The sequence below is a fragment of the Vollenhovia emeryi genome, unplaced genomic scaffold (assembly GCF_000949405.1).
Source record: "Vollenhovia emeryi isolate VEMERY1.0 unplaced genomic scaffold, V.emery_V1.0 DF939198.1, whole genome shotgun sequence".
Taxonomy (NCBI): domain Eukaryota; kingdom Metazoa; phylum Arthropoda; class Insecta; order Hymenoptera; family Formicidae; genus Vollenhovia; species Vollenhovia emeryi.
Window position 1 is genome coordinate 865,443 of NW_011967168.1, and position 27,731 is coordinate 893,173.

Below are 27,731 nucleotides of genomic sequence, written 5' to 3' on the forward strand. Positions count from 1 at the left end.
GGAACGTGAAATGAAGGACTGCATGCTTGTGTATTATTACATGGTTAATAAAATATAAAATAGTAATAATCATATGTAAAATAGTATTAAGTATACATTTTTATATTTATAATGGTAAAAGTATAATATTCAAGCGTAAAGATTACTTAATCTTTGCAGCAACAATTTATTCCTAGTTTTATCATTTTTTACTGTCAATAGATACGCTATACTTTTTAATCAACTAGTGTTTAATTATTTGGACGCTTCGAAAGCACGCGTAGTTGATGAATTGGCAGGTTTCTGTCTGCCGATAGTAGCTTTTGCACAATTGAATTTTTCAGAAATCGAGACAAGCGATACAGTCGATGAAAATTATAGCTCGATTACAAATATTTATATTCATAAAAAATAAAGCACTGTTTTCATGAACACTAAAGTACGCCATATTGGAAATGCTGTAAACGCGCGAAATTTAATTTCGTAAGAGATGTATTTATTAAAAATATTTAAAGTGCTAAGAAAATCTAAAAGATTATAATTGAACATTACTAAAATATACAGGAATTTTGTGGTGTAATATATCATAAATATATCTACGGTTTTCTTGGCTTGGCACAAATGGTTTTATAACCGCGGTGATGATTTATGAGTCTTGGGTAGAATCCATTACCAACAGAAGGGCTACGGAAAAGGCAAGCTTGCCGAAAAAAGACCCTAAATAAGGCGAGTATATGAGAAGCAGTCTTGCGCGCCGTTTCAAGTTTTCGAAACGGAACGATGGGAATTGAGTAGTCGGAGATGGTTAGAGAATAATGATCAGGTAATTGCTTGAGGCGTTTCTCGTAAATGCGATACTTGTGTCGATCAATTATTAATAAGTGAAAAAAAGATAGATTATCATTTGTCTGACACGATGGTTTTACGTGACAAGATGTAACAATGGCGTGAACGTGGCGTGTGAGGTTAGATTTTGTAACGTATTGCAGTGAGTAAATATCGAAATTTGTTGGAAAAGCTAAATCTTCCGTGGCTCATGGATGATTACGTATACATATATATTTGGTTGAAACGAACGTGCGTTTCATTGAGAATAATACGACAAGTGAAGTATTCTTATAGACTTGACTGTGCGAGAGAGATGATTGAGTTGTGCAAATGAAATTTACTTTAATTGAGTTGATTCTACAAGATTTGCTTGAAATTAAGCTTGTTTTCGACAGATTATCGCTACGATGAATAATTTGGAGAATCTCGCTATGGAGACAGAGTCATTTGATAAAGCAAAGGTGGGCAAGCTAAAGAGACGTTCGGCATCTTCCTCCAACAATGATTCTGAGAAGAACAGAAAGAGACGAAATGTATGCAGCAAGGATAAAAGGAAGAAGTCGAGACGTAGGAGTAGTTCCAACAGTTCTAGTTCTTCTGATATCTCAAACTCGGAGAAAGCTACGCATAAAGCAAGGAAGGATAGGGATGAGGATACCAGGTACAAAACTAAGAGGTACGAAAACAATATGGAGTTGCAAAGAAGAAGCGGAAAGTACAATAACGATTACAGATTCTACAATCGGAGGCATGGTAACTTTATGAATAATCAAAGAGATTATGGATATTCACGACCTTATAGATACCACAATTATAATAGAAATAGAAGAGATACGCATAACAATTATCACTATAATAGATATAATAGCAGAAGCTTCGAAAGAACATTTAATCATAACAGATCAAGAGTATCAAGTTATTATAGAAATATTGGCCAGGATGCGACTAGTCGGCTATCGCGAGAGAGTACTTCGAAGGAGCATACGAATCAGTCAAGGTCCACTTCTAAGATAGAAAAGTCTGACTCGGTGAAGGATGATACAGATACAGTCGAACAAATGAGACACAGAGAGGAGAAGAAGAAGGCGGAAAATACACCAAGTATAACTCAGCCAAGTCGCAAGAAGTTAAAGAGGAAAAGATTGTCGTCCACATCTAGTTCTTCTAGTGTCAGTAGCAGCAGTAGCGACAGTAGCAGTAGTAGTTCCAGCAGCAGCAACAGCAGTAGCAGTAGCAGCGACACTGACAGCAGTAGCAGTAGCAGCAGCATTGATAGCTCGGAGGACGAAAAGAAGCAGAAGAGAGCCAAGAAGAAGGCTAAGAAATTGAAGAAGGCCATGAAGAAGCGGAAGAACAAGAAACGCATGAGGAAGAAATTGAAGAGGAGACTAAAGAAATCTGCATCCAAGAGGAAAGGGCACGGTAAGAAGAAGTCGAAGGAAAATAAGCAAGTTCAGGACGACAAGGATAAAATGAAGGAAATTGTATCGGACGTGAAAATAGAAAGAGCGAAAGCCATGGCGCCCATGACGAAAGAGGAATGGGAGAAAAGGCAGAGCATCGTGCGCAGAATGTACGACGAAGAAACTGGAAGACACAGGTAAATATGTTACAAAGTAATTGAACACGGATAATGAAATGTACGACATACATAAATTTATTATCGCTTCTAAATTCTAAATACTAATTTGGAACTAAATTTTTCTCTTTTCTCCAAGATTAATCAAGGGTGATGGAGAAGTATTGGAGGAGATAGTGAGTCGAGAGCGTCACAAGGAAATTAATAAGCAAGCGACGAAAGGAGATGGTAAATACTTCCAAACGCACTTGAAGATGAATGCTTTGTGAGATATGTATTTTTGTCCAAACAAAAGCATAATTACTCTCTTTACATATATACGTTAGATGTTATAATACAAATCTGTATGTATATAAGTTATATATTTATGAATGTATATATACATGTATATATATGCATAAATCATATATAACTTATATTCTTTCTTGTCACATACAATGTTACTGTCTGACGTTATAATATGTTTTGTATTTCAATTTTGAACATTTATCTAATCTAAGGGTACACGTAAATTTATTATGTATCATTATTGGGGTCGGTATTTACAGTCGGATCTTATATTCAAAACCATCTTGAATTTATCTAAAGATGCTGTACGGAACGTTTCACTACGGAGTATTTAAAGATGATGTTGAGTCAGTCTTGAATGTAAGATCTGACTATGAATACTGGCCTAGGGTCCGAATGTTCGACTCACTCGCACGCGGTGGTGTTTCGCGCGCACCGAGAAATCGCACCAACTTTCGGGTCCTAGCCATTACAATCGTAATTCATGCGTGGGCCACAGGAAATTAAATTAAGTTTAAATTTTTTTTATGTTATCGCTATTATATGACACAATAAGAAATAAATTTTTATTTAGGAAATCCTTTTTTATTTCATTGAGAAAAGTAAATTAACTTAACTCAACCTGATCAAAATAACCATTAGAAGGACAATTTTTTTAATTTAGTATAAAAAAGAATACGCATTTTGTATATTCTGGAATTTACACATATTATATTATACATACATACATATATTTGCGAATAATTATGTCAATGATCGATAATGCAAAGGTTTCGCTGGACGGTCATTATTAATCGATTCTAATTGTTTCGCGAGATATATCGACTATTATTCAAATGGATTCAGATATCTTATTGTTACACTGTGTCTCTAGCAGAGAGAAGTCAGAGTGGTCATGCCGGATCGTGCTGATTTATAGCGCCATCGCATCTATTTTATCGTGGGAGTAGGAACTACGTTCATCTACTTATCCAGATGGAAAATGCTATTTGGTTTCTATCTGTGCCACACTAGCATGGATCACCAACATGATCTTGCTCTCATTGTCAATCTTCTCTCTGCCTCTAGCCAGACAGTAGTAGCAGAATTATACATAAGACAAGCTTTTATCAAATTTCCGCGAATTTTTAATATCAAATAAGATGGCAATTTCTATTATCTTTCCATGAGGGAAGCTGAGGTTTCTTTGTAGTATTGTAATCATTTTTAATTCAATTTAATTAATTTTTATAATTACCTGCAACTACTTAGTAAATGCCATACATATATGTATAAAATTTTACTTTTAGTAGCAATATGATTTTATTATCTAACTAGAATAGAACAGCTAACTAGAAATGTTAGAGAAACCTACTTTTACTACCTTGATCATTTGATTAGCGTTAATTCTTTTAGGCAGGATGAGAAAAATTTAGAAATTAAGTAAAATAAAATAATATTATATTAAGGTAACATTCTTTCCGCTCAATTTTCAAGTGTACTTGCTTTATTTATTTGATTATAAGTTTATTTAGTGAAAACACGTTTAGCTCTCTTATGATGTATTTTATGCTGACATCTTTTCATTATTTCTCTATAATCATTTTTATAATGGAAGTCAATATAATTTTTTACTATGTCGTTATCAACGAACTTTGATGTTTCGCCTGGAATCTTAAGTTTTCCTCGACAAAATCTTCCGTCACTTAATAATCCGATAATGAGATCAACGCAATTTATAATCTTGACAATTTCTTGTTTGAGGAAGGAGATCCTATCACGCTGTGTTGGAATTGTAATAGTGGATTCGTTCGCTGCGCGAAAGATACGCGTACCAATAGAAGAGATTGATGGTCAGGAAAAACAGGGGAAACATTACACGACTGACACGATCAATCTTCGATACAGAATTGTATCTAGGTGTTCGTCGACGTCGTCTTCTGGACGTGGACGACGTTGTTCGCCTGGATGGCGGCGGCGGCGGCGGCATTTGTCGCGGCGGTGGGCTACAGGTCACACAAGATATCTGCCAGTGTCCAGGCACCGTTGCATCTCTGTCGGGTATCGAGATCGCTGACAATGGTATCACTTCGATCATACTGTCGCCATTTATCGCCAAGTTGCGGTTGCCATGTCCTCGTGCAGTAGAACTCGCCGAACTCTTCCGACGAGCCTAAAACACAATATTTATGTGAATAAGTCGAAGCCGTTGTTCATTCTCCTTCTGCCTTCAATCTAAACGTTTCAAGTTATATTATGACTTGGAAATGGAAGGAAGAATGTTGTAAATCTGCTAGAACCTTATTTTCTTGTCTCCTCTTTGAATTTACTTATTGTTAGATTTTACCCATTCAATGTGTACATCTTATCATTTATATTTGTGAAATAAGAAGGAAGGAATAAATGTAAACATTAACAAATTTGTCGTTTCGAAGTGAGCTATTTACCGGTTGACTCTTTATTAGCCTTCTAGTTACATCTTCCTCTTCGTTTGAACTTTCAGTATCGCTTAGATCGGAGCTAAAGTAACACTCTCCCGATCCATATTTCGTGAAATAATGCACTACTGCGAATTGTATTATAGTAGCAAAGATGAACGCGAACGAGAGAAAGACGAAGAAATCCAGAGCAGTGGGATAAGGAACTTTAGGCAGATCGGTTCTCGCTTCGAGTCCTAAGAACGTCATTGTTAGTACAGTAGTTATGCCTGAAACAAGACGTAGCGTGACAATCGAACTGTGCTAGTATAAATCCTACAACAGTAAAGTCCATTTGAATTTCAGTGAATAATAGAGGAATATAATTGTAGTTGGTTAATTAATTTCAATTGTTGAATTTGCAAAAGTTCAGTTATCATTTTCCTTTATAACTGCTCTCACCTAGTGACACTCGATCAGCCGTAGCTTCTCTGTTTAACCAGAATGAGACCCAAGATAAGACGACTAATAGGATGCAAGGACCGTATACCTGTATTAGGAAGTTACCCATGTGTCTTTGCAAGTGGAAGTACACCAAGAGCATCGAATATTCTGCTGAAATATATTTAACATATGGCTAAGAATAACGTGCACACGTCGCTATATGCTTTTAACAAGTTAACAAAAATATTTCGATGATTATCAAGAAATTTTCAATATAAAGATTCACCAAAGTGGTTTAAGTAGTTTTATAAAGTTAAATATGACCATTATGATATAAATCAAACAAGCGAGAGCGCCTTTAGATCCGAGCAAGATGTTGGCCTAATAATTGTAATCTAAAATGTGAATTTATATACCGTTTTCCACCTTGTCCTGCGCGTCAGTTTCATTTAGATGGAATAAATTATTGAGCTACCAACATCTCGCTTGTTTGATTTAAGTAGAGTTTTAGTTTACATTTAAAGATGTACTATTGAATACTTAATAAATCAACAATTACTTAACCCTGACCAATCACATACGGTATTTCTATAGAGTATTTTACAAACATTTGTACAATGCTTTTTATATTCTACTAGAATAGAGTCTACCAGAGTTAAAAATCTTTATCGTGACAAAGCATAACATCGAAAAATTTATTGTTATAATGATTTGCTTTTTAAATTATGCTATTTAAAATTATTATAGAAATTGTGTGCCGGATTGATGACTTGACGAGTTTAAGCAGATTTCCTCGATAAGTGCCCAATCGACCGAGTAATTGACTCAAGAGGCACCTTTACTAATCGATAATAATTCTATTAAGATTTATGTACCATACTATCTTCTGGGCTGCTCGCCTATACGTGCGGACAATGAAAGCTTAAGAGAGAAAAAGAGATAATAGTCGTCTTTTAGAGAAGGCTGCAATTAGTCGTCATTTCTGTGCGCCGACTTTCGACATTACTTTTCCTTCGTTCTCCAGGTCATCTCTCCGTGTTCTCAATATTGACAGTAGTGCGAGGTGCACACGGAATACTTCTTGCTTCACCGTATTTTCTATACAATTCCCAATTTTCGGCCTTTTCTCGTCAAACTACTTTAGTTTTATTTGCTCATGACTTTGTGAGTTAATTGATACATACAGTATTTTAATTGGATTTTTATTGACATCCTTAGCACTATAATTCTCAATTGTCGTTTTCTACTTCTTTGTACTAAATCTATTAAATTTAATCTATTAAAATAGATAAAAATAGATGTACTAAACTCACACAATGCTAGAAGAAACATTGATAAGTCGAATATTCTTGATTTGCACTTACCATGTGAGAAACCCGGTGCAGTCGAATGATTTGCGGTAGGATTGGCAACCAGATCAAATTGTGACAGCTTCATGTCCTCTGCTATAGCAACCTGCCTTGCGCTGTTCCATTTATAGATTACATCGCGTGTCGTATAGCCAACTGTAAATTAATTTCGCCTTGCCAAAAAGATCGATGTAGGTATTTTCTCAAATGGTAGCCAATATAATCGATAACTACACGCTGTTTCACTATTTAAATATATACACTTCTATTTAAAAATAAAAGAAATAGGTAAGAAAATATAAGAAATCCGATGTAATTGATAGGTATTGGTTTATTTTTAAATTGTAATTCTCTGCTTTGTAACAAGTGCATACGCTAAACGGTGCATAATTTTTTACGTTAAAAATCACTCAAGGAACGAGTAAGTTTGATCCCCGTTATTTTGTTGCCAAGATCTTTCTATCACAAATTACTGATAAAATATGTTGTTAAAGGTTGAAAGTAAGAAGCATAAGCGAAAAGGAGAAGAACGATGATATCTCTGAAAGTTGCAAAACAAATAAATAAATTTATTAAACTTACAACTGCCGAATTGCAATGGACATCTCTGTGTATCCATTGGAAAGTCTTCGAGATTCATCGGGCATCCTGCTTTAATCGTAAGTCTGAAACGACATACAGTTTTTACCAAATTTTTAAATGCTATAATCTCGAGATGTATAATCCTTTTCTGAAAAAGAGATGTTATCAGCGCGAATGTCGTTAATATCGAACAGTCGAGGCCTCTTTTCCGCGATGCCAATTGGTTTTCTCGAAGCGCGGTGTACTTCACTTCTCTTTTAGATTCGTAGTAAATGAAGATTTGCAATTTAGAAAAACGATTTTTGTTCCGATACATTTTCTCGATTGAACAGAATTAATAGTTTATTTAATCGGTACCAATAAGTCCGCAGAATGATACAAAACGTAGTAACAATCACGGAACAAAGTAATGTAAAATATTAAGTACGGAATTTTCCATTTCGTAGGTGGGACAACGAATTCTCAACGTTTTTTTTTGTTGTTTTTCACTCGGCGCGGTGACGTACGATGTTTTTGCGTGCCATCGTGTACTCGAAGGTCGTTGCGCTATCATTCGCTCGCCGAACGTCGAGCCGGCAAGCAGTGGCGAGAGTCGCTCCGTGCGTGTTATTACTTTTGCGTTATTTTGCGTTATCGGTTTCCAAGACTCGATCGTGATGAATGAAGGGATAAAACGCTATTGATTTGCACACCTTTATCAGCAACAAGTAACGTTCCTTGATTAATTATTGAGCTTCTACAGTTTGTAATGAGAAACGAATTGCGTGCCCGCGCCGCTTCGCACACAGTATTATTCTTTCTTGATACGCGTTCGCGACAAGTGCGGGCAAAAACCGCGATCGCTGAATTCCCGCGATTTGTGTCAGTGATTTGTGCGGGTATCAGTGCGACGATGTAATCGAACAGTTCGTAGTGCGCAATCGAACTCAGTGACAATCGGACACAGTGAAAACCAAAAAAGTGGCATTTGGATACAATGACAGTGACAAGTGACTTTACAAACGGAAGTGTAAATTCGCGAGTGTGTCGGAAGACAGCTGAGACAACGACACCTGAGAGGAGGACACCTGAGTGGAGGAAGAGGCATCGGGCGCCATTGCAGATACAACTCCGCCGCTGCGCATCGTGTCGGTGAGTGAAAAGTTTTTTTATTAAAGTAACGGAATCTACATTTTTAGATCATAGATTGTAGATTGATTGACATTTCGTAGATCCGTTACGTTAAAATGGATAGGTTACAAATAATTTTACGTTTTATTTAATATATTTTATTATCGATAAAAAATTATATCATAGAGCTCTACAAATCAGAGTATGTTCAGCTCATTTGTTATGTTCGGTGAAATACATTACAGAAATTATGTGAAATATGACGAATATTATCGATGTATTCGGCCAACCAATCTCTCGTAACCTATCCATTTTTAATTAATGAATTGTTATATGTACTATAATAAAATAACATGACGTAAGATTCCAATATATTTTGTCGAGAATGCGTAAATTTGAAATTATTTTTATACTTTATTTGAGATTATCGTTTAACTGTAATATTCAATTATAATATCGGTGTCACTCGTGCGGCAAGTTGCTTTTTTCTGGATCTTGCGTCACTTATTTTGCATGTCTCGCGATACTCTCAAGATGCGTTTAACATAAATACACGCATCTCGTATTTTTGCGGTCGATTTTCGCGGTCGGTTTTCGCGATCAGTTTTTCACAACATATTCAAGAAATTATTAATTGTTTAATTTCATCCATATTATAAATTTTAATTTTTTTATCGCGGAATAAAATTAAAATAAATATAACGCAAAGGAACATTTTTCCTATATTTATGTGCTTAAATTTGTACCTATATTAAAAAATCGAGTCACGAAGATACAGTCAATATTTTTGAAAACAGAAGTAAAATTACACTTGGATCAGATTTAGAAATTAAATTTTGTAAAATTAAGTTTCTCCTTTAAACAACTTTTCTCCTGGTCATGCATTTTTCGATACAATCGTCGCTCGCATATAGTTCGAACCGTACGAAATATTTGTCGGTGACGATAACCGACTATGGAAGGAGTTTTCTTCCTTCCTGATCTCTGGTCAAAATGACCAGATTGTATGGCCGGGAGCAACGAAAGGTAGGTCCAATCTGGCCCACCGAAGGACTAAATACGATGAGGTATGTGGTCAATATTGGCCACTCTGATGGAATACCTAAATAAGGTGCTGTACGAAGTATACTTTGATTTCTTTTTATTGGTTACAATTCGGGTGGGTTCACACAAAAAAATTAATCTCACTCTTAGCGGAATCCTCTAAATCTTAGTCCGATTACTTTGCACCGTGATATTTGTTGTAAAAGAGTTGAAGGAGTAGAATGATATTATAATTTTCTTAAAATTAAGGAGAATTAGTTAGTTTTCTGTGCAAATTGTAGTTGGTTAAATATATTGAAAGTTTCAAATGATACATGATGATAATTTTATGCAAGACCATGAGAGGTTTAAAGTTGTATTCTAAACTCCTACTTACGTCCTACTTACGTAGAACACATTATACAGATGGCTACTCTAATGAGACTTATAATTCTACGCTACAATAAGCATATTCTCTTCTCTCCCTTCTTCTTTTCCTCCCCTTCTCTTCACTCTCGCTTCCCTGACAACATCGATGAAAAGGAGCAAAAGTTTTATTCTTTTGTAATGACAAGTTTTCTCTGCCTCATGAATAATGACGATCACAGTTGGAGAAGCGTGAGATAAAACGAAGTTGAATGAGAAGAGATTAAAAGAATAAAGAGAAACTAACTTTACGGAAACGTCAAAAAAGAATTAACCGAGCGGTAAAGTTAAACGGCCTTTTATTTAAAATTTAAATAAATAATTTGCTGCAATTTTGAAGATAGCAAGACGAGATCTCGACTCTTTTGATAATTTTCTTCGAGAACAAATTTTAAAAAGGTAGCTAAAAGAGAGAGAGAGAGAGAGAGGGGGGGGGGGGCAGAAAGAGAAAGTGTAAGAAGCGTTGTGAAGGAGAAATGAAAGCATAGAATGAAAAGCAGTATGTGCGAAGAAGTCTCACATACAATGGTAAATGATTATGGGATAAATCAGATTAGAATAATATTTAACTTGAATAAGGTACAAAAACATGATAAAAGCCTATTCGACATTTATTCTTGAAAAAATTAACAAAATAAATTATTAAAATAAATAGGACAAGATTTATAAACAGAATAAATTTTTATTTAAACATAAACTATTGTAAAAAATGAATAGTGCTGTCAGAAATGTTGTTGCTTACCGCTTGAATGCTCTGAAAGATATGAGTACTTACAATTTCTCGGGTAAACATTCAGATGACAAAAGCTAATCCGAAAACTTGATCCGAATAGACGTTGTCTATGTCAAAGGAAAAAGAAAAGCAAAAGTCGCTCTCAAAAAGTTTCTCGCCATTCAAGCAAGAATTACGGAAAAGAAGTGTGGCTTTTCTGTTGTGCAGTATACATGTGTATTGAACTATTTCTATTGATCTCACAACATGCTCACGACCACGCTGAAGGATATTTTTTGGATTATCAATTAAAGCAAAATTTTATTTTTAATCCACTTAACAGATATCATCAGACATGTTTTAAAATACTGTGCTAGATATCGAGCTTGAAAACAATATGTCGATACAGAAAATCTTGGAAAATCATTCAATAGGAAAAAAACTGTCAATTGAATTTTAACCAGAAATGTTATTTAGTTGCAAGCATTTCTGAATAAATGTTCTAAATCAATAGGGAATATATACTGATCGACTGTATAAATGTTATATATTTACTAGATAAAATTTTAAGGATTATACTTTACAGGTAACTTGGTCTTACTTTTTTGTATGAGTTATAATACACTTGTTTACATTATTTATTGTATTGCAACATGTTATTATAGGTGTTATTGATTTTATAAATATTTTAAATAGACACATCTTTATAGGATACAAGTTTAATTATATTTCCGCAAAAGTTTTTGAATTCTCGATTTATCTCTACATGTCTCAAAATTCTTATAAAGGCTCCACTTCATACATTTGCTATTTCAGACTGTTGAAATATAGACGCGGTATATTTCAAAGGCAGGATCTACCGGTCGACAGAGAAGGTTTTAGAGAAACAGAGATAGAGGGAGAGAGACCATTTGAACGGTGTACACTTCATGCTCGACATACTCGCGCAAAATTGGGTCTCTCTCTCTCTCTCTCTCTCTCTTAGCTTCTCTTGAAAATGCTTGTTTATGACACACGGCAAGAGCTACGTATAATAAACAACTCCCCGCATACCTAGCAACGTCGATGGTCGCATAGGCGATAGGCCGAGCTAAGACAGCGATTTGTAATAATTAATAACTCGTTAACTATTGCGAAAATTGCAAAATGGTAGAGGATTTTTCGACCAGTCTAATCCGCTCTATTCGTAAATAAGAGATGAGGCGGGTATTACATAACACCCCAGTATAATAATAATAATAATAATAATAATATCGATAATATATAATAAATATGATTTAGTTTATAACTTGAACAGAAATTTATCTATATTAGATTTCGAAAATACTAAAATCAGTGATTCTCACTGGTTTAGCTAAACTTCGATGGTCGGATAAAAGGTAACGGCTAATAAAGTGTCGAGTAAATAACACCACGGACGTGATCACGACGTTCCCCAGTCTAAATGGATACGGGTCCAGTCGGTCAGAGAAAAATATACGAGACCTCGTTTAAAAAAAAACAAACTTATTTTTTACCTGAGATAGCAATTATATAAAATCCTTTTGTCGATTTGTCAAGTTATGTATGTATCATCGAGGCTACTTCGTTTTTTGTTGTTGGTACAAATTAAATACAAATACATAGAAAAGGAGTATTGAAGCGATATAAACATCTCATTATTGTTAATCTGTTCCCTTTCTCTTGACCTAGTCTTCCAGATCGGCTCTATTGTATGCAGCAGAATTAACCCTTGAGTTCGAGATACCTCAGACCTTGCACATGTCACGTTGCCGAGAAAAGATTTGCACAGATTTAGTACCGAGCGAACACTGACATAATATGTACTTGCTTTTATCTTACGTGCACAATCTCTATTTCTTTTTGTGAAAAAATTAGGATTATGCATTACTAACAGATATCAATGCAAAAATATCAATTCGAATTGATTTCTGCTTTTATTGATTTGGACACTTTGAAACGCTAGTCTCTTCTAATTTTACAGAATATTTTTAATTATATAGTTAAAAGTTTATCTATAATTGACAGAGTACAATTATAATACATGACTTCTTTTAAGAAAAGAATCTTTATAAGCGATTAACGATGATAAGAGATAATTTCAGCTATAAATCTCACGATACTTTTGCAGGAAATGTCATTACGCTTCTCACGATTTTTTAAGAAGAATATTTTATAGTAATAGAGGACAGCAATACGGACAGCAGAAAGACTAAATCTTTCGTATTATTTATGTACTTTAATCCAAAATTTATAAAGATATGACAAGACTTTCTCTTTTGCATTCATATTGTTGATTTTAATAGGCAGACTTTAAATAATATTTTTATGTTAGTAATACTAATAATACGAGTATAGATTGTTTTTCTTTTATATCTCTTATTTTTTCTCTATCTTTTATGACGATTAGAAGAAATTGATTATTTTTGATAACTCGTACTTATAACTTTTGATATAAAAAGTTTATGCATGCTTTGAATCTACGGACTCGAGATTCATTGAAACATACCTGGAACTGTAAAGAACTCTGCCATTCTGATAAAGTCTGACGAATTTATTCGGGCTAGTGATGGTATGCAAGTAACTATGCTTGCCATTGTAGAAGTACGTGTCGGGCTTCCAGATTCGCGCCAACATAGAAATACTCAGGGCGAGTGTTTCCTTACCACCCTGAAATGCTAAACGTCTGTCGACCCACGATTGCCGAAAGTAACAATCCATTGAGTATGTCTGCAGAAAATTTCAAAGTTCGTTTAAATCATTCATATAATCTATCTTTATATAGAAATTCACAATCGTCCCTAATTTAAACAGATAAAAATCGTGATGGCCTGGCATTATGCCGCAAGATAAACAAAAAAATATAACTGACCATATCCACCTCAGAAATGGGACCCATGCTGCGTACCATAATATCGACTTCGACAGTGGCCGGGGGCCCGCCAAAGTTTGGTCTAATGCTATTGTCGTAACCGCGAAGTAAATTATCCAATAGATTGCTAATGTTGCTATGGTTGTTGCTCTGTGTTCTTTGCCTGAGGAAAGTTTTTGTATCCACGGCCACTCTAAAACAAGTGCCGTAATTTTATCAGCCAAATAAATTGCTGCTTGTAGATATAGTTATTAAACTTTTCGCTCGAAAATATTTGATTTAAAATTGTTTAATGTTACAATTCAAATGTCATACTACTGCTTTCGACAAGACTTAATATTAATATTAATGTTTGCTCTTAATACAATTAATTTTAAGATTGACTGAACAACATTCTGGAGATGTCCACAGTGAATTTGCATTCATTGTATATCCTTGGTGTAGTCGTTGAAATAAAAGCGGCCTTTATTTTATATATGTAAAAAAGAAGATCTCCAATTACGAATAAGTTATTCAAGAGACAATAAGTATGCACGCGGATTTATTTTTATATGCTTTGTATCGAAGACTATATTATTGTACATAAACGAATACATAATCTTCAAGTTGCTTTATAAATCGTTTAACGAACTGCCGCCGAATTTAAATGAAAAAAAAATGTGGACCTTTAAATAAATTCTGCATATAGCATCATTAAAATACAGATATAAGATGAAATATAACACAGAGCATCTTATAAATTAAACTTACAAAAAGGTAGAAGTAATAAGGTTGGCAAAGACGAGCAGAACTTTCGGCTTCATGATGGACGTATTCTAGCTTTCTTCGTTCATCAATTCGACGTAATAAATACGATTATTCGACATTTCGCACTGTAGCAAATATCAGTAAAACATTAATAAGAGTTGAGAAACAAATTCCTGCAACACATCATTATAACTTTTTAATCAAATTTTATAAGGGATTAAGATATAGTGGTAACGCAATACAATTAAATTTAACACACAGAAATTTGCTATCAAGAATCATCAATTTAATTGATTTAAAAAAATTTTCTTAATCACACAAGTACTCTTCATATTATACCAATATGTTCATTTTGATAGCTAGAATTTGTTACTGTGTAATGAGATAGAAATATGAAATTGTGGGCACATCTTGCCATTATGACATCTTTCTCTTGATTGTTTCGCGATGTTTCGAAACAGTAATGTGTTCGATTTCTTCTATATGTCTTTTGCGTTGCTCGATTTTAGGCGGCAATGCGCGATAACGCGTGGTGTGGTAAATAGACAGGTATCGAATCGGTAAATCTTGACGGTTACGCGTACATTTGCTGCCTGTGCGACACATATATGCATTCCCTCGAAAATAGTTTGAAGCGAAAGACGTTTGAAAGCGAACGAACCGCACCGTACGCAAATAGCTATTTGTACACACGTAAATACGAGGTACGCTTTGAAAAGTTGGTACCATTTGCAACGTGATGATTAGGATGACCTGATTATCAGCAATGTTTGTGTACGTAAATCGGAGGCAGGGATTTCAATTACTCAACGCATCTTGCGAAAACACTCGCCCATGAAAGTGATTTTCCAAATTATAATATGATATAGTTGCTTTCTGAATATGTTTAGATAAAAATGTGACAAAATTACGCGTTTGCTATCTTTATATTATTTCTCCAGATCTTACCAAAGTAATTTAACTTCTTTTAATCCTTGAAGTATTAAAAAAAAGTATTTTTTAAATGTCTTGTTCTTATAAGTGAAGAACAAGAATCTTTTCAGACCAAATGTTTCTTGTTAGAATGATATACATATTAAAAATTAAGATATAAGATGACTTTGTTGTACAAGTATATCATTTTATTATATTGCGAATATGTTGCGGTGGTAAGTCATGTGCATGCAATCCTTGTCAACAAGACACGGAACTACGGAAGAGATCAGTCATACGGTACGTTTATTAAATATACACGTACGAGAAGGCGTGCGAGTTACGTATACGTAACAGACGTACCTTAAAGTTTAATTTGTAATTCGAGTCCATGGTACCGCGAGAATTCCTGACACTGACATATGCTCGATAGTGTTTCGCTGTGACAAAACTGTAGGTTGGAATGACATAACGTCAATGTTTCATGCTATAAATGCGACAAAATGTATCTACCGATTGGCCTGCGCGCGCGTTTTCAGTATCATAAATATATAAATATAAAAATCATTCTGGTGAATTCGTTTAGTTTTCAAACATATATCAATTTCAGTTCCCAAATTCCAAATCAGATTAAATACGCGGATCTTATAAATCACTGTCTTAATCAGTCGTTGATGTCAATGAATTTCAATGTACGAGTATGTTACATACATATAGACCGTATAGTTTGTGTGTACATACATACGTACGTATGTATACACTGGGAATCACTGATGCCTTTCCACACGAATTTGTGCACATATCGACATACTTAAAGCACATTTTGCATATACATAGATGGAAAATGTATATGTGTTCTACCTTTGCCTAAATTTATATGGAAAGGCATCAGTGATTCCTAGTGTACGTAACAACATACAAGCATTGAAATAAGGCACATTTCTGATTAAAAAAAAAGTATCGACAAACAGATGAAGAGTATCATTTGAAAACAACAAACATCTCGACGATAACTTTGATGGCATGCCTCAACGAAATTTGTGGTACTCTTAAGGACGATCCGCATTTACGACGAGTTTATCATAACAATTTGTCACATCGAAAAAAGTGATTGTGTGTGGATATCTTTTAGCTTCAAATATTTGTCAGGTAATAGTATAGGTGTAGTATCAATTTCAGAATTGCTTAAAGAATTTGGCCTAGTCCCGCGATTCACAAAATGGATACGAAAGAATTTATCGTAGATAATATTTGTACTTTTTGAAATAGAAATGTATCATAACTAGAAAATAACGAAGGGAGGAAAACACGATAATAATTATTGTAGTGAAAAACTGGTCAACTCCGCTGGTAATTTTGATTAATATCCTATATTACTATTATTTATTTCTTATGTGGTGAGGCAAATTTAGTGAAATTTAGTTATTAGAGAAATTCAAAAGGATAGTCAAGCAGCAGTTGAGTGAATTGCGAAATTATAAAATGGTTCGACCGTCGAATCTGGAACTCATGGCTCGCGTGCTAGATGCAGTGGCAAATCTTGACGACACCAGAGGTTCGTCAGCTCGCGAAGTTCTCAGTTTTATCCAGCATAGCAACATATCGGCTAAAACTTTGACATTGCAGGTGACATAAAAGTGCTCATATGCTATACACGCGTTACATTTTGAATATTTTTCTTTAATTTATGTGTTTATATGCTATAGTAATTTGTATATATAAATTCTTATACTTGTTTCCAAACTTGTTACCAAAAGTTAAATATGTTTTCCACGTATGTCTAAATTTTTACAAGAAATTTATTTCAAGATATATATTTATTATAATTAAATAAAAAGTTCCTAATCTTATTAAAATTTTATTGTATTTCCTTTTTCTGCAATCTGTTATAAACATTTTACAAAGCTATCATAAATTGTTAATAATTTTTTTGAAATAGAAAAGGGAGAAACTTGATTTCTATTATGACCTATAATAAAATTTCGAGTAATTTAAATTGACATATTCAATGCATCGCAGGTACATCGAGCTTTAAAGCGTGCAGTAAATGCTGGACTTTTACGGCATAAGAGTGGTCGTTATAAAGCACTGGCTACTTTGAATCCTAATTCTGTTTCTAACCCACCTGCTGGTAAGGAGCCAGCTACTAACAATCAGAGAAACGAAGAGAAAAAACCAAAATCCGCTGTACAAGCACCTAATAGCGACGTGGAATCGTCTCGTCAAACACAAGAGCGCAAGTATGCTAATATTTCTACGACAAATCTGTGTTCTTTTTCGATTAATTTAAAACACATCTCAAAACCGACTTTTATATATTACATTTAATTTTATAAATGAATAACGTTTACAATATGTCTTATGGATTAATAAAGATGAACTATCGTAAGAAATGTAATATAATTATGAAATGTTAATTGTGAGGGGAAAAAAGAGGAAAAAATTGAAATGGATTAGTGATTCTACTTACTATCTTGATACGAATATAGGAAAAGAACTACGTCACGACGACGAAACAGTAAACATCGTAGTAATAAAACAAGAAGAAAAAGCCGACGTTCGCCTTATACTAGACGAAATGCCGTTCAACGTCGAAAGGTGTGTCAATTAGCGTTGTCGCTACTATAATCTTGATTAAATGTATATTTACGTAATTCTATTACCCCTATTTTCTCATATCTCTTAAGAATTACAAGATTTTTCTAAAGAGATAGTAGTGGTATAAATGCTAGGGTATTGTATTGTCCTTACATCTATTGAGATAAAGGAACCTGATATGAGTAAGGTGAGTTGTAATAAGAGTCTATTGCACGATACCGGCCATAATACGAGACTTTGGCATTAGGTGCTAATGCCAAAAGACTGCAGAATTACACGTAAATCCAATATTTTCCGTAAAATATTTAAAGCATTCTTTTCTTGTATTATATCGTGAATGAAGATTATCAATAGTTGATTCGATGAAACGTATGAAATGCAATTTTTATGTTGACGATGGTGATAGCGTGGACAGCGAAAGCGCACATACGACAACGAGGAGTTTGAGGATCAGTCATCCGGACAGTACATCTTGCATGGAAGGGACGATTCGCCCGTACCATTCAATCGCAGAACGAAACGTTCAAGAGTATCCAAGCGAGAGCTCGAGTCCGACTTCTCTGACGAGAGCGATTGCGATAGCGACGTGAGCCAGAAGCGCGTTTCTCGGGGTAATTTTAACCACATTAGGGGGAAAAAATATATAAACTGTACTAAATTGAGAATCACGTAGTGTTATCTGTTTATTTTAAACACATACACATAATTTGTTTTTTCTATAGAAAAAGGCTAAGAAAGCGTAGCGGTCTTACATCTCTATACAATCTAAAATATTAAGTTATATATTTTTCAGAATATAATATCGCATTTACCTGACAAATTTACCTGACAAATAATTATATTAATGTATTCCATTTGCTTTCTCTTTCTTTTCAAGTAAAAATTATATTTAGAATACTTTGGTGTATTTATTATAATTATTAATGTATATTTTAGCAAATAAATCATTGGGTCAAAAATCAAAATACAAAGAGGCGCGCACGAAATCAAGAGGTAGATCAGCACCTCGAGCTCGAAGTCCGCATCTGTTGCAACGAGCGATGCAAGCGCGACAGCATCCGACTGAGGAAATGGAAAATGATAGGCAGCAATGTGACGACGATCACACAGAACGTAATGTGGCGCATCAAGAAGCATGCAATGATGTTGAAAGAGTTTGTGAACCGAACGACAGCAACAGCGGCAGCACCCTGGAGAATTCGAGAGACTGATATCATATTCTTCTATTTTTACTATCCCACTCTGCATTCGTCAATGTATTCTTATATTACTTTTTTGGCAACTATATATCTGTCTATTTTGTCTTCTACATTTCTGGAACGTCTTGTTTTGAAAGGTAAATTTGTAAATGTTTCAATTATATAAAGGTAATTTATTATAAAATAAATATGCATGTGCAATGAAGGGTCTTATGTATTTTAAAGCCATTAAGAATAGTAAGCTTTTTAACTAAGACTTTTACTTTCAATATTACAACTTGTGTATTGGTATCTGTATGATTTATCAAGTTCTCCAACGAAATATATAGATAATTGTCTCCGTGTATTCCGGAGTGCGTTTGTGATTGCGATGCCTCTTTGGCGTATCATTGGTGCTTTCGTTCTCCTCGTAGAAAGCTGATAAATATATGACGGTCAAATACTGGGAAATACTCGAACAAAGTGCGGAAGCTTTTGCCGAAGCGAGATACTATCGAGAGCGTCACTTTTTACGGGATTTTTCTCACTACGCTTGAGCGAAGCCTCGAAAAGGTGCATTTTTCAACGTGACTAAAGCTTTCTGATGTTTATCGGTTTAGCCAATTGCGTTTTACCCTTGCTAGTAAAGTTTTTCGCGACGGACACGATAGTTTACCTCTTATATTCGTTTGATTCTCTGTACGGGATGTTGCCTAAGTTTGCTCGGATTTTTATACGCCTGCAAAGAGTGCAAACTTCTCTAGAAAGTATCACTTTACTGGTATAATTGTTTTTTGAGTGCACCGAATAATATTAAACAAAACAAGTTATTGTTTGATTTAACATACTTGCATAATACATGTGTATATTTAACGATTATACTAAAAATATATATACGTACAAAAGGTGAAATACTAATCATGTTCTTACGAAAGGGATTAATCAATGAACATTGTGGTAAAAGCAATCGTTCCAATTTCAGATTTATAAATTCGTTAAATGCATATGTATTCTTTTATATGAAATAAGATCCTTGTATTTACATCTCATGTTATTTTTTGTTCAATTTTTGAGACTTTTATCTTTTCTAATAAAATATTTCAGATATAAATTTTAATTTTTCTGATGTTAAACACTTCTAATTCATATCCTATTTCGCTTATCACATAAATTTCATTAAAATATGCTTCAACGCGTCGCGCTTACAAATGCGCACGCTTCCGTTATTTGCTTGAGTGACGGCTAAAAGTGAAATAAGTGGATTATACATTAATGAATAATTAATAGGAGAGGATAATATATAATGAAAATTTACGTCTATTAGTATATTGGATTATAAGTGAAAGCCATTCCTATGAAATTTTAACAATATTTTTGATATCGATGTTTCGTACAATTTTTTCTTACAAGTTAAAGAACATTCGAAATACAATAAAATCCTCTGAGAAAGGGTGAACACTCAAAATCTATTACACATGTATTGATGAGATAACATACGGAGAATATTATATAAATTGTGATTGTAAATGATATTTATATTTTTTATTACAAAACCGTAATATAAACCATAATAATTTTAAACGCTCTTTATTTTATTTAGTTAAAATTAATTAATTATTAAATATATTAAAATTTTTCAATAATGTTGTAGTAATAACTGCTAGTTAGCGGTAAAAAAAATTTTTATTAAAATTTTTGTTAAAAAAATTGTATATAAAATAATAAGTAAAATCATAATTGTATATAAAAATATATAAATTTATTGTAGAGTTACAAACAGAGCGTAGGTATATAGAGAAATGAATAGTTGACATACGTATTATTAGAGGGAGAAAGTATGTGTTTCTCCAAATTTTTAAATAATTTCAAAATATTTAAAATACTTTTACGAACTTTCTAAATTATTGCAAACGTTCAGTTGAACAGATATACAACATATATATGTCATATTCAACATTTTTAGATGAGATCGCACGCACTTAAAACGCGTTAAACCTAGATTATTTTAATATACTTAGTCTACATATCGAAATTATCAAGATTCCATAGAGATTTTGACAGATTTTTATTAATCTCAAATCTTTTAAAAACTTACCAAGCGTATGTGTTTGAGTCGTTGGCATTTTGAAACTTTTGCGACATGAAATCATGACGATAGTGAAAGTGCTCGCGATATTTCCAGAAATACTCAAAATTGTTTCCAGATAATATTTTCATCTTGATGATGATCACACAAAGATATGGTAACAAAATTCCGACGCATGATCTTGATCGCATAGGGTACCTAAAGATCGCGAGAAGCACGTGGCAAAGCCACAACGCGCACTGACTGCTTCGAACGGGACAGCTGACGAAGGGTAGAAACACCGCCCTCCGCTGTCAATCCCCACCAGCTCGCGCCCCTATCTCTATCTCCATTCTTCATGCTTTCAATCGTTGTATTTTACAATTTTTATATCGTTATATGTAATAAAAATAAAATTGTAATTAAACAGTATTATTCTAATTATTCCAAGTATTATTCTGATAAGAAGACGGGTTTTCTTATACAAAGATATATACAAAATTTAATTTAAAATAGAAAAAATGTGCATCTTGATTGATGTTTAGTATATTGTGTTGATTCATTTTAATGGCTTTTATTTTTTTAGTCCTATATTTATCTTCGAGTCTACTTATAGAAATAATTTTTGTAATGTTAATGGTATAATACATAAAATTTAATTACATAAAGTTAAAAATGTTACATTAATTACTGCATTTCTTTTTTAAGGTAAAGAAAATGCGAGATAAGTGTTAAATGATATATGATCTTTAAAATACGATTCTGTTACAGAATTCTTTCCTAAGTGATCAATCAATTGGGAGCACTTGACCACATTTTTGCGGCCGAGTGCAGAATGACAGAACTCATTTAACGACATCACATTTCATCGCGACACAGAACTTGCTTTCATTCTCAAGGATGCATTAAGGGACTCGATTCCCCATTCTTCCCGAGTTTTTGAATTTTATAGATCTCGTTACCTGATATAACGGTATCTTCGATGTGCACGCCGAGTTTATTATGATTAATTTCATTTACCACATACAAATTACAGTTATATGACACTCGTAACAATTTGAAATCCTTTAATTTCTTTATAGTTAATTTTCACATTAACTCTAATACACAAACAAATACCTATATGAGCAAAAAGGAAACTTGGATTTTAATATATAATTTAAATAACACTTGGAGATTTTATGTAATCTGTGTAGTAGTTTTGCTTGGCACGGATGTTCTACGAAGTCTATAACAAGAACAACGAACGAAAAAGGATTATCTAAGATTAATGGCCTTTTTTTCTAGGGAAGACAGGAATATCCTGTCTGTGCAAGGTAGTTTCAATAAAACATATACAGATAGTCTATTTTGTATGCGAATAAATTCGTATGGAAAATGAACTACGTCTCCGAATTGTCGGAAACACGTCGAACATTACGGTTACTCGTTGCCTGCCGGAAATATCAGCGATGCCATTTTCTACCATCGATTAGGTTGACGTGTTTCAATGATTGGAATTACGAATCCACATTTCTCTTCTCGTTGTCATACATTTCTTAGCAACAAGAAAATCGTATTGGATGCACCACAGTCGTTTATGCTTCTTTACTTTTACGTCAAAATACTGTTTATTTTGTTTGTAAATTAAGTTAGAATTTGTGTGTGTGTGTGTGTGTATATAAATAATCAATGTTAATTCATAACTTTTTCAATTTTTAATTAAAGATTAGAATTTTTAATATTGAAGATTGGCGCATGTATATACAAACGTTAAAATTATATACATATAAAATAATTATATAGAAAAATACATACTATAAATATAAATTTACACATTAACGCTTCCACTTTGATTTCTTATATGTTTTCTTGATAATAAAAATAAGATTGAATCGCATAGAGTTAACATGACGTTTCTGATGAGGTAACATCGAGGGTCGAGGCCACTTTATATCAGGATTTCAACGAAAGCGCATGTCATTCGTTTTCGTAGAATGACCATACGAGGCCCTTTCCTGCTAAAGCTGCGCACGTCGTCCCGAAGGATCAAAATTTTCCCAACGAAATATCCTTGCGTAGGGTGCACATATTACATATATATTTTTCTGTCGTTTCGTATCTCGAACAATTTCTTGTATCGAACAACAAAGATGAAGAACGGATACTCTTGCTCTTCAAAATATAGCGCATTAGCATGTTTTACGTACTGTTTGTTTATATTAATCTCTTTTCTAATTCCTAACCTTCTGCAAAGAATTTATTAAAGGTGACACACTCAATTATGAGTTAATTTATATGCTTATTATAAAATTCAATTACATTTATTATGCCTCATATTTGTTGGAACAATTTAGATTTTATATCCAACTCCTTGCTAACTCCGCATCGCACGATCCATGCAAGTCACTTGATTATCGTGGTGACGACAGATTTTATATCGGCAAATTTTCGATGTGTGGAGATCGTATCGGACGCGATTTAATTGCATGTCAATCTTTCGTGAGCGAGGGTCCTCGAACTCATGGACTTCTCCATTGCAAAGCGACGTGTTATGCGCGTATATGTGCACGTTAATATTCCACTTGGTCGTATTACAAGTGGATCCCAAATGATTAAATGTATTCTCGGTTGACAACAATATAAATAAGGCTTAATTTTTTCTTGTAGAATTAAATATTTGCTATACTAAAATAATTTGGAGACTATCACTGTTATTTGATTTACAATAAAACTTTATACTTAAAAGTTCAATATAACTTTATTATATTATAGAAATGTACAGTTTTTGACATTCAATTATATAGCATTTGTTATTTTTACATAAGTTACTTCACTAATGAGAGATATACGTTAATATAAAATATCAGTGGTATAATAAACTCTCGAGTTATATCAAAGTTGTCGCAACGTAAAAGAGCAAGATCCGGAGAATAATTGAAACGATTTGTTGTCAGCATTTCCATTTGCGACTTGCCTTGAGCAATGAGTTTCGATTATTTCTAAACGAGAACGTCACGAAGATGTATCGTGACATCCGGTCACGACGTTTCCGCGGTCGCGTAGCGAATCTTATACCGTCATCAATTCAAAATCGGAAGCTTGTAAAAAATGGATGTAGACTAGCTGAGACAATCGCGACTTTCCGTCATCGAAGGTGTCTTCGATCGGACTAGATCTGCTAGCGGAACTCGCAATTTCCGGCAACTTCAAACAGGATGCGCGACACATCCTGACGCGTTTCCCGATACGCGAAATTCATTTCGTCTCGCTATGTGTAGAAAATATTTCAAAAGCCCAACTTAAATTTTAACGGTAGATTCTTTGAGTCACTTGTTAAATATATTCTTCCTACAAATAATGTTTCAAACAATTTGATCATATTTAAAATAACAACAATTTTTAATTCAATGAATAATTAAAAATATAATTGTATTCGCATAAATTTAATGATATTTTATAGAATTTTAATACAAGGTTGATTATAAGTCATTTTATCTATCATAAGTATTATTGTACAATATATTTATACAAGTATACCCATTACCATATGTGTAGGGCATAATGTATAATTAATGTCTAAGGTACATTGGAGATCTAATCATCAAGTTGGATCACAGACACATGCGTTTCTCATCTATAATACCAAGTATCCTCTTTTGTATTGAAACTTGCAAATTTGCACGTAAAGCGAAAAGTAGATGATATCATATATCGAAACTTGCGAAAACAGGCAGAACTTGTTGCACTAAGATGGCATAGTATCGCGTTTCTCAGGTTTCTCTCCGGAACTTGTGAGGGTATTTTCCCTTTCATAAATCGTACCGTGTCTCGGACAACAATCTCAACTAGCAGTATGATAATACGACTTAGGGCAAAGTAAAAGCAGTACATACGGTGAAAGATATCTTTGATTGCTCTTAATTCATCATTTTCTAGTTTGCTATTGTACTTTATTCATATATAATATACGTATCTATGTTATAATCTATATCTATAACAAAGTTTGCACATAAAAACTCTCCCTCTATCTATTTATCAGACGTATACTTTGTGGCTCAATTCAACTCGCGGTTTTTCATAATTCGTGCTTGTCCGTATATAATTTAACTTTAATCCCACAAGCGAACCACTCGTAGATCTTTAATCCCTCGTCCGTGAACAGAAATCTCCGCGCTATCGTTTCCTATCTGAATCTTGTAATCTCCACGAGAGAGAGAGAGTCACCCATTTCTTATTCTCATTATACCACTGTCGCTCGTCGCAGTCGAATGACTCGCACTGTTTTGCTGGCACTAATTACTTTTCCCATTTTCTCTAGCTATCTCGCAGCCCTTGTAAGCTATAAATATTACAAAGGGCGAGTTAATGATTGTTAATCATTGAAAACTTTTATCAATATTTACAAGAATCTTTTTCGGTCTAAAAAAAACTTTAGATATTGTAGCGTAGGTCACAGCAAAGATAGCTGTGATCGATTACATAGACTAGATATAAATTTAATTAAAACAGATTTATATCTCGCGCAATGATATAGTAAATGTATCAACAAACACATTAAATGATTGAACAGCTAAACGCATTCCATTTCATGCTTTCGCTTGGCATAAACGAACGTCATCGTGTCATGAGCGATTAAACGGACATGCAAACTCGTGCAAGTTTTTTGCGGAAACACAGTCCTGTGCTTTTTTTTATCATAATTACCTCGCGTCGGGAGACCTCTTTATACGCAAAAGCTTTATTGCGTCTTTTGTTGACTTGCAAAAAGAAGGAAAATTGCTCAATAAATTTTCACGAAATGACAAGTGTAACAAGTGTAATAACTACTCTCTTAGTTAGATAGCGATTTATTTTGACAAGTTATCCTTCAATTAATTATGTAGATACATAAAAGGGCTTTTCACTTCTGTTTGTCCTACTTTTAATCGCGCAATACCATTTTACAAAACTGATTATTCCAATATTAACATAGATTTATCTCAACTTCTATCCTCTTCGCCTTCTTCATATTTAATGGAGAAAGAAATTGATACGATTGGGTGGATCTTTTCTCGGAAATTATGTTGATACTCAATTTATGCTTATTTCTGCTTTTTCGTTGGTGTTAAAATCGGATTTTTCAAAGAAAATATGAAAAGCAAACAACGAGATTGATCGGTGCCAATAAAGTATATAACATATATTGTTAAATTTATATCAAGTCTTTTTATTGCTTAAATATTCTTATTCTATTAGTGTAATTGTGTGTTGTACAAGTTGTAATGAAATGTTTTCTTTACTCGAACGTAATAATATATAAATCTGATCCAATTCCCTTATAACGTGTTTCTTCCTCGACCTTGTTACATTAGAAAGAGATACTTAAGAAAGAGATAGGGTCGTAGTATTCGCGAGCTTAATATTTCTCACCCATGCTATAAGATAGATGCGCCCCTGATATATATAGCCATAGGTAACAAGAGCGGGAAGTGGGGCGAAAACGAGTTGGAAGTGGAAACTCACTACGAAGGACACTTCAGGGCAGCACCATCAGCAATTTTCAAAATCTTTTCTTCCCAACGACTATCATCGGTACTGTTGGTCGTTTTGACCGCGACCTCCGTCGTTCTGCTTCTTGATTCGGAATTTTGCTGATAACCCACATTTATCATCGTCTCATTTTTGTTCGCATTCAAGAGAGTTTGCGTATATGTTGTGAAAAGTAATATTTACAGGGTATCGAAGGAAACGAATATTCCATTATTTTATCGTACATTTTTCTTGATGGATCTGAAATTACAAGTTGTCACATTTGGTATACATACACGTACAATATACGTTGAATGATTGTTTCCCAGTGATAATTCAGGTAAAGCCTGAAGTAAATTGGGATATAAAGAAGATGTGTTATAGAATATTATAGTATTATTAGATTTATTTCATGTTTGCAACGTTCTTTGATTAATAACTTGTATGCGATAAAAATTTTGTCATTATATTCACATTTACATTTCGACATTTACTAAACTTGTGTTGAACTGAAGAACATGTTTGATCATAACGTGTTTATATACATATAAGGCGAAATATATTTCTGCCACGCAAAATGACACACTATAATACATTGATAGGAGCAGACCGTAGTTGACCGAGCTAACGAGTTTGCTAATCCTTGGGTAAAAGGACGTCTCCTCCAAGCGATCCGTATCCCTCGTATTATCCCATTGATCCTGTTTAAGTTTGCATACAGGCGAAAGGCGATGGCCATACTCGGAATCAGATCAAATTAATTACTGGATGAAATATGTAACTCTGCACTTTATCGTGCTTATTATATGTTACATTAAAATCATTCAATATATCCCAGTAACTAACAGTTACATAACATCAATATTATAATTTCCTGTACAACAATATATGAACAATGTATATTAATTTAATAGAACAATAAATGATCTCTTCTTCAATGTATCATAATTGAGAACAACGATCAAACAGAGTCGTTGTAAGCTTAATTAAAAGAGGTCAAAGATGAAAATAATAATCTAATCTGCATAGGCAGATTTCCTTAACCGAATAAGTATTTAAATTGTAGCATACGCGTTATCAATCTTTAAAGAGTCAATCTCTCTCTGTCTCTCTCTTCCGACAAATTTGATTGATATGCCTTAACCGGCAGGTC

At 33.7% G+C, this 27,731-nt stretch overlaps 3 protein-coding genes across 6 annotated transcripts; 2 read left to right on the forward strand and 1 right to left on the reverse strand.

The window, feature by feature from the left end:
* Window positions 1–677: 677 nt before the first annotated feature.
* On the forward strand, window positions 678–4,126 carry LOC105561927 (ADP-ribosylation factor-like protein 6-interacting protein 4). Of its 3 annotated transcripts, none has more exons than XM_012012309.1 (3): window positions 678–802; window positions 1,203–2,407; window positions 2,526–4,126. In XM_012012309.1, the coding sequence occupies exons 2-3, from the start codon at window positions 1,215–1,217 to the stop codon at window positions 2,653–2,655; spliced, it is 1,323 nt and encodes a 440-aa protein (XP_011867699.1). In that variant the 5' UTR covers window positions 678–802; window positions 1,203–1,214; the 3' UTR covers window positions 2,656–4,126. The 3 variants fall into 3 exon arrangements, with proteins under 3 accessions (XP_011867699.1, XP_011867700.1, XP_011867698.1); XM_012012310.1 differs by lacking the exon at window positions 678–802 and adding an exon at window positions 861–944; XM_012012308.1 differs by lacking the exon at window positions 678–802 and adding an exon at window positions 1,001–1,084.
* LOC105561926 (gamma-aminobutyric acid receptor alpha-like) lies at window positions 2,644–21,348 on the reverse strand. 2 transcript variants are annotated; one of them, XM_012012307.1, is made up of 9 exons: window positions 21,119–21,348; window positions 14,339–14,508; window positions 13,589–13,781; window positions 13,226–13,446; window positions 7,446–7,528; window positions 6,879–7,019; window positions 5,533–5,682; window positions 5,101–5,360; window positions 2,644–4,826 (listed from the first exon to the last, which is right to left on the reverse strand). In XM_012012307.1, exons 2-9 carry the CDS (start codon window positions 14,389–14,391, stop codon window positions 4,431–4,433), a joined length of 1,497 nt encoding a protein of 498 aa, XP_011867697.1. In that variant the 5' UTR covers window positions 14,392–14,508; window positions 21,119–21,348; the 3' UTR covers window positions 2,644–4,430. The 2 variants fall into 2 exon arrangements, with proteins under 2 accessions (XP_011867697.1, XP_011867695.1); XM_012012305.1 differs by lacking the exon at window positions 21,119–21,348 and adding an exon at window positions 19,700–20,056 and having other exon boundaries at window positions 5,533–5,685; window positions 14,339–14,460.
* On the forward strand, window positions 16,730–17,905 carry LOC105561925. The gene is made up of 3 exons (XM_012012304.1): window positions 16,730–16,873; window positions 17,267–17,487; window positions 17,737–17,905. Exons 1-3 carry the CDS (start codon window positions 16,730–16,732, stop codon window positions 17,873–17,875), a joined length of 504 nt encoding a protein of 167 aa, XP_011867694.1. The 3' UTR covers window positions 17,876–17,905.
* Window positions 21,349–27,731: the final 6,383 nt, after the last annotated feature.

Coding starts and splice junctions, on each gene's coding strand:
- LOC105561927 (XM_012012308.1), top strand. CDS start 1,016: ATGGATGATTACGTATACATATATATTTGGTTGAAACGAACGTGCGTT. Junction 1,085..1,202: donor CATTGAGAATAATACGACAA/GTGAAGTATTCT, acceptor TGTTTTCGACAG/ATTATCGCTACGATGAATAA. Junction 2,408..2,525: donor GAAGAAACTGGAAGACACAG/GTAAATATGTTA, acceptor CTTTTCTCCAAG/ATTAATCAAGGGTGATGGAG.
- LOC105561926 (XM_012012305.1), bottom strand. CDS start 14,391: ATGAAGCCGAAAGTTCTGCTCGTCTTTGCCAACCTTATTACTTCTACC. Junction 13,782..14,338: donor CTTATTACTTCTACCTTTTT/GTAAGTTTAATT, acceptor CACTTGTTTTAG/AGTGGCCGTGGATACAAAAA. Junction 7,529..13,225: donor AGAGTTCTTTACAGTTCCAG/GTATGTTTCAAT, acceptor ATGTCGTTTCAG/ACTTACGATTAAAGCAGGAT.
- LOC105561925 (XM_012012304.1), top strand. CDS start 16,730: ATGGTTCGACCGTCGAATCTGGAACTCATGGCTCGCGTGCTAGATGCA. Junction 16,874..17,266: donor CTAAAACTTTGACATTGCAG/GTGACATAAAAG, acceptor AATGCATCGCAG/GTACATCGAGCTTTAAAGCG. Junction 17,488..17,736: donor CGTCAAACACAAGAGCGCAA/GTATGCTAATAT, acceptor ATACGAATATAG/GAAAAGAACTACGTCACGAC.